General features: G+C 44.5%; 1 protein-coding gene across 1 annotated transcript; it reads right to left on the bottom strand.

The window, feature by feature from the left end:
• Nucleotides 1-3,793: 3,793 nt before the first annotated feature.
• On the bottom strand, nt 3,794-9,408 carry cnpy3 (canopy FGF signaling regulator 3). Its single transcript, XM_079758132.1, has 6 exons — nt 9,171-9,408; nt 8,358-8,484; nt 8,004-8,100; nt 7,593-7,715; nt 5,515-5,632; nt 3,794-5,191 (listed from the first exon to the last, which is right to left on the bottom strand). Exons 1-6 carry the CDS (start codon nt 9,307-9,309, stop codon nt 4,926-4,928), a joined length of 870 nt encoding a protein of 289 aa, XP_079614258.1. The 5' UTR covers nt 9,310-9,408; the 3' UTR covers nt 3,794-4,925.
• Between the last annotated feature and the right edge of the window lie 1,548 nt (nt 9,409-10,956).

The raw sequence follows: 10,956 nt of genomic DNA, 5'->3' as shown, positions 1-10,956 counted from the left end.
AGAGACGGATGGAGAAGGGGAGAGAGGGAGAGGTGTGATACTCTTTCCCGAGGTCTGTTTAACTCTCGTCAGCCGCACACACGCAAAGGTCACAGCATGTTCTCAACACGCCCCTGGCTGGGTGTGTGTGTGCGTATGTGTATGATAACTTAGCGCTGTGCGTGTCACACATTCATACGTGTCCTTAATACCGTCGGGTTTGTGTGAACAATTTTGTGGTCGCGTGTAGATTCACAATTAGGGCGCTCAGGATTCCCCGTTTAAAGGGCTTCTACCCCCCCCGCACCAGGGTGAGATGTTGATTAACCATCACTTACAATCACAAGAGGGGAATTTATAAGATCAGCCTAGAAGTTGGTACAGTCTGGTATCCACTTGTGATGTAACCGGGGGGGGATTTTAAATCGCTAATGAACATCACACCTGTGGCTAAAATAACATGGCCCCCTTAAGAGGGTGTAAAACGCCAGTCTCCACGAGGACCAGTTTTGCCAGACTATATGTCCCATTGGCCGACGCCGGAGACAAAATGGCCGCTGCAGGGAGCGCTCCCCAGGGTTGCGACCCCACGTTGTCCGCAGAGGAAAACGAAGACGAATGGCCGTGCGAGGCGCCTGCTCCCCTTCTCTGACCTACATGGAGCGGGGGACGTGGCGGCAGACCCAAAATGGATGGTCACCAGAACATCCAGTTTACCGTCAGCCATCCCCTATCCGTCATCCTCACCCTGGGCCTCTCTGCCGCTAATCCGCTCTCTCTCACCAAGCCTACCTTTACCTCTCCACCCCGCATCCCTACATCAGGGGAGAGTTTGTCATTTTTGTAGGAAAACAGGGTTGTGTGTGTGTGTGTGTGTGTGTGTGTGTGTGTATGTGTGTGTGTGTGTGTGTGTGTGTGTGTGTGTGTGTGTGTGTGTGTGTGTGTGTGTGTGTGTGTGTGTGTGAGCAGACAATCATCAGTCGCACAGGATCTCCCATTCCGCCATTTAACCCTGATGATAAACCCTGCCGCTGCTAAGCATTGTGGGAAGGAAAGGGGTCACACTGAGAAAGCAAGAGAGAGCTGAACCGGACCCTCTGAACCGCCTGTAAAAGGTTGGTTTCATTCTGGGGCTGCAGAAGGCCGGCTCCACAGGACACCCCCCCTTTCAATCCCCTTTCACAGAGCGTCAGGTCTTACATGTAGTGGCACGTGTTTAACCTCTAGAGGGAGTCATCTAATGCAAACAAATGGACAAGTGGTGTTGGAGATCGGTTTTCCTCTGACCTCATGATCTGAGGTTTGAGATAGAAGACAACTCTTCACTGCATGTTATTCATCCAGCTATACCTCCATCTAACCATCTCTCCATCCATCTAGCTATACCTCCATCTAACCATCTCTCCATCCATCTAGCTATACCTCCATCTAAACATCTCTCCATCCATATAGCTATACCTCCATCTAACCATCTCTCCATCCATCTAGCTATACCTCCATCTAAACATCTAAACATCCATATAGCTATACCTCCATCTAACCATCTCTCCATCCATCTAGCTATACCTCCATCTAAACATCTAAACATCCATCTAGCTATACTAACATCTAACCCTCCATCCATCCAGCTATACCTCCATCTAACCATCTCTCCATCCATCTAGCTATACCTCCATCTAACCATCTCTCCATCCATCCAGCTATACCTCAATCCAACCATCTCTTCATCAATCCAGCTATACCTCCATCCCACCATCCCTCCAGTCATACCTCCATCTAAATATCTCTCCATCCATCCAGCTATACCTCCATCTAAACATCTCGTCATCCATCTATCATTTAAACGACCGGCCCACGGACTAACATCCCTGCAACTCTAAACAAATGTAATACATTTTTTTGAAAAAGTTTTTACAAGCACAAGCAAAAACACACACACACAGGAATTATTTGAACAATCCGATTGGTTTGAAATAAATTAACCAAATACAGCGAAGGCTGTGGAATCGCTCTTTTCCAAAAACATTGACTTCAAAACCCCAAGGTACATATCCCTGGAGTAACAGATTGATCTAACTGGCCTTCACACCTTGACCTCTGTCTGGTCTTTGTCCTAATGAGTTCTCGTTAATCACCATGACAACCACGGTCTGTCAGAACTTTCCTAATCCACAGGCAGTTTTGTCTAGAAGACATACTTTTCACATAATCATGGGTTACCTAAATAATATAAAACTACATCATACATTAAACTACATGAAGGCAAATGTATGAGTTGGTGGTCCTTTTAACCAAACGCACCTTTCAACAAGTATTGATATTGTAAATAATATAAAAAAGCGATTGTAAAAATAGTGCATAGGATTCAGTTACGGCATGAAACCCGAGCTGGTACAACACGTGTGTGTGTGTGTGTGTGTGTGTGTGTGTGTGTGTGTGTGTGTGGCTGAGTGTCTGTGTGTGGCAGTATTTGACATGTGTTATGTGAGCTCTCTATAAACAGACAGCTCTGAATAATTCAACAAATAAATACAATCCAACACCACACACAGAGAAGTCCCATACACACACACACACACGCACACACAAAGTACATTTAATTTGAGCGCTGCATCAGAGGAGAGATTTGATTGTTGAAGGGACAATATGGCGTTGGGATTAAAAGCCTTAGTGACACAGCACAAACACCATTTCATTTAGTTACAGCTTAAGTAGATTTGGTTCTTTGTCAAATGACTGACATCTCCACAAAGAACTGGAATTCAATTCCGTTAAAATATAGAGTGCACGCAGCATTTTATTTTTGTACAGAACACAAATAAAATGTGACAGCAGTCATGACAACTGTTATCATGCTTTTTCGTTACATTTTTTAGGGTTGACATTTTAAAGCACTTTCGCCCAAATAATTTAATTTTTATATTAATCTTGTATTAATTCTGACAGCCAAGTCTATCGCAAATTTATTCATCGGGCTCTCTCTTGTGGTCAAACCTGTTATTACACCTTCTGGGAACTAATAACTACAATGGTCACGTCACTAACCAGGTAAACACAGATAAGCGCAATGAAATTGTTAGTTATTATCGTCTATTATTGTCAATTTATGTTTCTTCACAACTAAATAAAACAGTGAGTCTTACCTTGCAAGAATGCTTCGTGTTGGTAAACCGTATCTGAGACATGTTGATTTCTTTCCGACCATATCCCTGTAGACTCCGTCGGAAGCTTGAATGACAAATTAGCCAAGCACATAAAGTCATCAATTAATGTTATTGTTCTCAATGCTGACCGTACCTCACCGTTTACACGTAGAACGTAAACGCAGCAAACTGTTAATTGTCGACGTTAACATATAAAGTGTTTATCGAGCATATTTGAATTAATTGATTACAAATGCACCATAAAGTAGACGGGGGTACAAAACAAAACCCACCTGGTAATATTTAAAAATGAACCGTAGCTTCCTGGGTTATTTGATGACTTCTCGCGTGACGCCGCTCCCTTCAGATAAGTGTTTGGGATGACATGGAAGATAGAGCAAAATCCCTATAAAGCAACATGTCAATGTGCCAAAATACTTCAGTACGATCTTTGAATATATTATGTTTTATCTTATCTCTCCATGTACAGCATCTATCATATTAAAAGTGTGATGTAAATAATGTTTGTTGTGTAGACTGTTCTAAATATTCTTGGATATAAAGTTAGTTAAATTGTTGGACTGCACCACTTTATATCCCGGTTCTACCTGGTTAAATAATGATGTAATAAATCACATTTGGAAAAAAAGGATTCAAATCGAGAACCCAACCTTTATTAACACACTCTTGCATTACACTGGATCATTTATGGCTACAAAAACACGACACACACACCAACATAAAAGCTGCATGGTTTTGTACAATCAAACATGAAGGTGAACAATACTTAAAATCTCTAAATCCTCAACATATAAATCAAACATTCCCTTGGATATAGTAGTCGTAGAAAAGCAGGCCATGATATTGTAGAGGGAGGGTGTGTGATGTCATAGTTAATCTGACAGGGGCCATGATGTCATCCGTTGTTCCAGGGGTGACGACGTCATGATGTTTTGTGAAGAACACTCGACTCCTGCACTGTTGCATAAAAAATTTAATCTGGGCCAGAAGCTCAAAACGAAAAAAAAAATCAAAACATGCCCGCACACACAAACAAATATGCCAATAGTTCAGCAATCACACAGTACCTCGGGCACACACGCACACACACACACACAAACACATTTCACATTAGGATAGGAGCAGAGTTCCAGTTTACAGCAGAGAACAAAACACACAATCTGGGTCTTCTTCCTCAAGTTGCAATCTCAAACATCTCTGTTGGGCGCTACAAACACCACCGCTCCCCACACTAGGGAATTAAAGAGAGAGTCTGTTGTGGTGGCTCCGCCTACACTCCCTGGTAAAACAACCTCTGCTGGGGGTGGAAAACACATCGCTAACTACACGCCTCCGGGGATGTGAATGCATCGAGGGAACGTCGCTACGGTCACCCAGTGCGGAACATTCATAGTATTTCATCGGTGGGCCATGTAGGCCCATCACCGTTGTGTAACCTCATTCGGCGCTAGATAGTGACCCAAACCGTCATTTATTTGAAATAAAACCTTTGGAGATGTCCGAGACTGCCACTTTAAAGAAGCAATTAAAGAACGAATGGCAAAGAAAATGAGGAAATTGTTAAAAAACTGAAAATACTGACTGAAGACAGTATTTTTCTTTTTTTTCTTTTTGTAAAAGGTAAAAAGAAACAACGAGGAAGAGAAGTTGAAAGAAGACGTCAAATGATACTGAAAGGTGGAGCCCACACTGCGTCCGCCTGGACGACCTCCACCCTCCCACACAGGCCGGGGGTGGCAGCGGGGTGCTTGTGAGCAGCTGGTCGTCGCTCCGGAGAGGGGCTTACAGCTCGGTCTTCTGCCCCGGGAGAGGCTCCGTGGCCTGGATGCCTTGCTCGGACAACACCCTCTCCACCTCGCTCTCCTCCGGCGCCTTGCTTCTCTTCTTCTTCTTCTTCTCCTTCTTCTCCTTCTTCTTCTTGGCCTCTCGCTCCGAGCTGTCCTTGCCTTTCCCCTTCCTCCCTCCCTTCTTGTTCTTCTTCTTCTTGTCCTCCGCCAGGGCGGCCGGGTCTCCCTTCTTCTCGGGCTTCCACTCCTCCGCCAGGCAGGCTGGGGCGAGGAGGGAGGGACGGAGAGCGGTGCCAACATTGGAATGAAGGTGGGAAGAAAAATGGGAAAAAAAATAAAGAGGGGAAAAGGGGAGGAAAGAAACAACAAAGAAGCCAATATAAGAAATAAAGAAAAAACAAAACGAAAAGGGAAACGAAAGGTCATAAAATAATTGTCATTGCCGCTAAATAATAGAATGAGGTTGGAGAGAGAGCGAAAGTGTGTGTGTGTGTGTGTGTGTGTGTGTGTGTGTGTGTGTGTGTGTGTGTGTGTGTGTGTGTGTGTGTGTGTGTGTGTGTGTGTGTGTGTGTGTGTGTGCATACCTCGGTCCTGTTCTTGCAGAACGTGTTTCTCACACAGGTAGGTGGTCAGATCCTCCTCCTGGGTACCCTTGTACCAGTCCTCAATCACGTCCTCATAGCGCTCCACCATCACATCACACTGTGGAGAGGGTGAGAGGAGGAATGGAAGGAGGATTGAGTGATGCATGAATGAACAAAACCATTAAAGAAATAAACTCATAAACAAAAGTTAACAATGACATATGATCAAGAGATGTATGAAATAAATTGCTGAAGAATGACGTGGACGAGGAAAATACATGAAGAAGAGGTGAATAGATGAGACGATCAGTGCAGGTAACAGGGTGATGATATTCAGTCAAACTATAAGAGGAATGGATTAAATATGAATTTGTGAATGAATGCGTGAATTAGGGGGTGGGCGATATGGACAAAATATCATATCACAATTCTTTCTTTTTCATGTTTTGCATATACTTAAGAGTACCCCCAAACTACTTTCCTTATTTAAAATAATTTGGCCTTAGATATATGTGATTGACAGGCTAGATGGATTCCCTGAAACAATCAGAGAAGAGATGCCCTGATTGGTCAGAAATTAGGCGGGAGCTGTCTTAAAGCTCATACAGCAAATGTATGAGAGCAGTCTTCTCGAAAAATATATTATTTAATTTACGCACTTATACCTGACTGATGATAATGTCATTTTAACAAATTACATAAGCCTTTAGATCATGCTATAGATCTTGACTACAGCACATTCTAGGCCTGCATCTATTGCATTTTGCTTACATAGGCTATTAACCATGGGTAAGAGAAAATAATAATATTTTTGTTTTAATAGGTAGGATCTAACGAGAGATGTACAGCTAAAGACTATGACTTGGGAATCACCGGGAATCAACGGTATATAAGTAGAAGCAAATAAAGTCTAACCAGGGCTGTGCATGTTTCCTCGACATCACGCTCAGTAATAAAATGATCTTACGCAGGGAACGAGTGGGACCATTAACGGACCGGGTCTACTGCTCTCCGTCTGTGCTCTGTAATACATTGTCACTGTTCTGCTAAATTAAGTTGTGCCAGATTTCAGTACATTGAAACGCATCATTCAGATGTATCACACAACTGAGTACTATCAGTCAAACGCTCCAACGTTCTCCTTTTCCATGCAGGTTTCGTTATGCTCGGACGTGAATACCGTGCATTGACAGGTAGAACGGAGCGCTGCGTTTCCACAGGGTTGGCAACTCTTTGATTTCATAGATGCTTCACATTAATTATGGCGCCTTGCCTATAAAGAGCTGTGGGAAACACTGGTTTCGAAAGACGAACTACATGACATTAAAGTGGAAGTGAGAGTATAGGAGGTAGGGGGCATGTTACGACGACCCACGGCAAATTTGTGATACTTTCTTACTACAGCCGTTGTTTATTAGCAATACAAGGAGCAATGTTATGTATGAAATGCGCCAGACAACCTGACGGTATAAGATCAGCGTCAGAGAGGCTTTACCCTCACTCGGATGCGGATACCAAAAATAAGCCGCTGCTCAGACAGTGCTTCACCATCCACACGGCCCGTTGCATTAGATGTCCGGGAGGCCTAACCCTTATTGAAGGTGTTAACCCTTGTGGAAGAAGGTGCGATCTAAGATTTGGCTGAGAAAACAACTTTGGATGTGTGTATTAGTCATAGAGCTTTAGCTGATAGAATATGCCCCCTAGCAAGAAGCTAACGATGTCTCTTTAAAGGCAGATAGCAGATTCCCCAGATATTTTAATCGTTCTAATATCGTCATATCGCACACCCCTAGCATGTAGGGGTAAAGGGGTAAGAAAAAAGGGTAAAGCAATCGATGAATAGATAAATAATTTTATGAATAATTAAGGAATAAGATGAAATGGAGGAATAGATGATTGAATGAAAAGAAGAAATGAAGATTGCACAAATAAACACAATTATAAGTGGATGTAAAATTGAATTCAAGAAAGGGAGAATAGATAGAGGGAGGATGAATGAAAGGCTGGACACAGAGATCCAAGAAGGGAGAGACTCATGAATACATGGAGGAGGAGGAGGTGGGGGGCGGGGCTACCTGCTTCTTGAGGTCAGCCACCTCGGCGGACGTCTCGTTCCAGAGCTCGTAGGGAATATCCATGACAACCTGCACCCCCTTATTCACCAGCCCATGAAGGGTGGAGAAGGTCTCTGACATACCCTGGGGAAGGGAGGAGAGGGAAACGAGAGAGGGGGGGGGAGAGAGGGAGAGAGGAGGGGGAGGGACAGAGGAAGGCGGAGGTAGAGAGAGAGAAAGAAACTAAATGAATCACCACTAAACACATCATCACATTTCTCCCTTTGAGGCCGTCACGGTGAACACTTCCGACTGCAACCGGACTAATGCATTAAGAAACAAGTGTAGGGCTTTCTCCCGTGTGCATTTGTGCTCCGCACGCACTACAGTTTGCTCTCTCCTTCGGTATCCATAAGGGAGTTGACCTCTGACCTTGGCAAAGCGGTTGCTGCCCTGGCGCTCCTTGTGCAGACTGTACCCCGTGAGACGCTGACACACGTTCTCCACCACCTCGATGAAGCGCAGGTCACTATGGGAACCGGGGGGGGGGGAGGGAGGAGCGAGACAGAGGGAGGAAGGTGAGGAATATGAGGGAAAAGGAGGAAGAAGAGAAGACGGCAAAGTATTGGAAAGGGAAATTGGTAGAAAAACAGTAGAAGACAGAGGAAGAGAACAGCCTATATTAAGACGGCCCACAGGAAGTGAACTCATTCCTGTCCCCCAGTGAGTGTGAGTGTGAGTGTGAGTGTGTGTGTGTGTGTGTGTGTGTAAGATAGGCACTCTTACGATTTGACATATTTGATGGGCGCCGTGTTCTTGGTGTCAATGAAGCGGTAGTTGGTGTCAATCACTTCCTTGGTCTTCCCTGTCTCCTCAAACGCTGACTTCATCTCTATACTGACAAACTTACACACTGTGGAGAGAGAGAGAGAGAGAGAGAGAGAGAGAGAGAGAGAGTAACGCAGAGATAGAGAGGGAGGGGAGGGAGACAGAGCAGCAAAGGAGAGAGAGACAAAGACAGAGAGAGAGAGAGAGAGAGAGGGAGAGAGAGAGAGAGGGAGAGAGAGTGATTATTAAGAGATTGGCTGCCACATACAGGATGAAGTGTGACTTTAAAAAGGAGAAGTGTTCTTTCAGGTAAACTAAAGAGAACTGGAGGGGTTTCACTTCTGCAAACACAGCAAAAAAATATTGGTTGGTTTAAATTCCATTCACATGGGGTTGGTTGGTTTAAAGGCCATGTAAAACCAACCAATCCCTTCACCCCAGCACAGCGATTTTATGCACCACGAATAAGATAACAGATAGCTCTTCTAACCGTCGTTATAGTAATACTGTATCATAATTGTTAAGAATGTCATGAACCTCTGAACACGGTGGATGTTGTTACCTTCACATTAAACGTAATTGTATTAATCTATGAATACGGTGGTGGTGTTATACCTTCACATTTAACCTAATGTTATGAACCTCTGAACACGGGGGGTTATGTTACCTTCAGATGTAACAAATTATTATGAATCTCTGAACACGGTGTGTGCTGCTACCTTCACATTTATCATAATATAATGAATCTCTGAACACGGTAGGTGGTGTTACCTTCACACTTGTTCGGAAGATGGACCCATTCGTCGTCTCCGCCGTCCTTCTTCTGAGCGCCTTGGACCGCACAGTTCAGAAACACAGCCGCCAAACACGCCGTCAAAATCATGTTCACGGGCTCAACCTGACCTCTCATGATCCAATTTGTTGTCGATCTTATGAGTCCAATCTAGGACCTAATGTTTGAGGCTCTTTACATTCTATTAATACATCGCTGTGAAAGCCGCTCAGTGAAGATAGGACGCTCCACTTCCGCATGGGGCAGGGCAGCTGGTGGGGATACGAGCCAATAGGAGAGAGATAAGTGGCAGCTGCTCGACCAATGGGAGGAAGAGGAAGATAGACGGAGTGAGGATGATGCTCTCGGGTCAGCGTTTCTTCTCATAGAGAAGACTCGACTGAATTCATGCGCTTTTAGTTGGTGCGTAGAAGATCTGACGATTCACAATTTTGTCAACAGAGGGCGACAAATTATAACGTATGAGGTGCAAAGTGCTGAGTTATATCGGTCTGTTTATGTATGTGTCTGTGTATCTCAGTTGCTTTGCATTTTATGTGTGTGTGCGTGTGTGTGCGCGCGCGCGTGCGTGTGTGTGTGTGAGCGTGGTGTCAATGCACTTTCTTCTATCTTTCAGACAGTCAGTCAGTCTGTCTGTCTGTCTGTCTGTCTGTCTGTCTGTCTGTCTGTCTGTCTGTCTGTCTGTCTGTCTGTCTGTCTGTCTGTCTGTCTGTCTGTCTGTCTGTCTGTCTGTCTGTCTGTCTGTCTGTCTGTCTGTCTGTCTGTCTGTCTGTCTGTCTGTCTGTCTGTCCGTCCGTCCGTCCGTCCGTCCGTCCGTCCGTCCGTCCGTCCGTCCGTCCGTCCGTCCGTCCGTCCGTCCGTCCGTCCGTCCGTCCGTCCGTCCGTCCGTCCGTCCGTCCGTCCGTCCGTCCGTGTATATGTGTGTGTTTGTTTATTTGTATTTGGTCTAGTCCGGTCTGGTTTGGTCCGGTCTCACTGGTGTGATATGGTCTGGTTTAGTCTAGTGTGGTTGGTCTGGCATAATCTAGTCTGGTCTGTTCTAGTCTGGTTTAATCTGGTTTTGTTCTATCCTCAAAAGACTGGTTTGAGGAAAGGAAAAGAGTTGAAAGATTCAAGTGAAACTAATAATTATGAAGGATGTATATGATTGTGTGTGTCTGTAGGTGTGTGTATGCATGGGTATAAGTGTGTATCGGTTGTGAAGTGATTTAAAGAGGCACTTCAGTATTAAACAACCTGGCACAACACACGCATACACACACACACACACACACAGTTAGATCAATCCATGACTCAGAGCAGAACTTGACACTGAGTTGGTGGAAGGACGATCGACAGTGAAATGAAGAGGATATATATATAGAGAGGGAGGGGAAAGAGAGTTAGGAGAGAGAAAGAGAAAAGAGATGGGTAGAAAGGAGATGAGTGAGGAGAGTAATAGAGAAGAGACAGGAAGGAGACGAGAGAGACGGCTGAGAGATTGAGGGAAGAGATGGGGAGGAGAGAGATGGAGGGAGAGATGATATGAGATGGGAAGAGGAAATATATAGCTCACCAGCCCACACAATGGAAACAGAAAGCTTTGTTGATATTTATTAAACTCTCCCCTCCACCCCTTTCTCTCTCCCTCACTCACCGTGTGCGTATGTGTTCTTGCGCATATGATTCTGTGACACTATGTGTTTGTGAAAGTGTGTGTTATCCAGTTTGTGTGACAGTAAAAGACTCAGGTTTTAATAAGGAAGCTTTATTAAAGTACAGACA

This window comes from Pollachius pollachius (assembly GCF_949987615.1).
Source record: "Pollachius pollachius genome assembly, chromosome: 20".
Lineage (NCBI taxonomy): Eukaryota > Metazoa > Chordata > Actinopteri > Gadiformes > Gadidae > Pollachius > Pollachius pollachius.
This window is presented reverse-complemented; position numbering and strand designations above follow the sequence as displayed.

What these genes read in the sequence shown, in the direction of transcription:
- cnpy3 (XM_079758132.1), bottom strand. Translation starts at nt 9,309, where the DNA reads ATGAGAGGTCAGGTTGAGCCCGTGAACATGATTTTGACGGCGTGTTTG. An exon ending in GCAGCAACCGCTTTGCCAAG is followed by an intron (nt 7,716 to 8,003) that starts GTCAGAGGTCAA and finishes TCCCTTCCCCAG; the next exon opens with GGTATGTCAGAGACCTTCTC. An exon ending in TCTGCAAGAACAGGACCGAG is followed by an intron (nt 5,192 to 5,514) that starts GTATGCACACAC and finishes TCCTCGCCCCAG; the next exon opens with CCTGCCTGGCGGAGGAGTGG.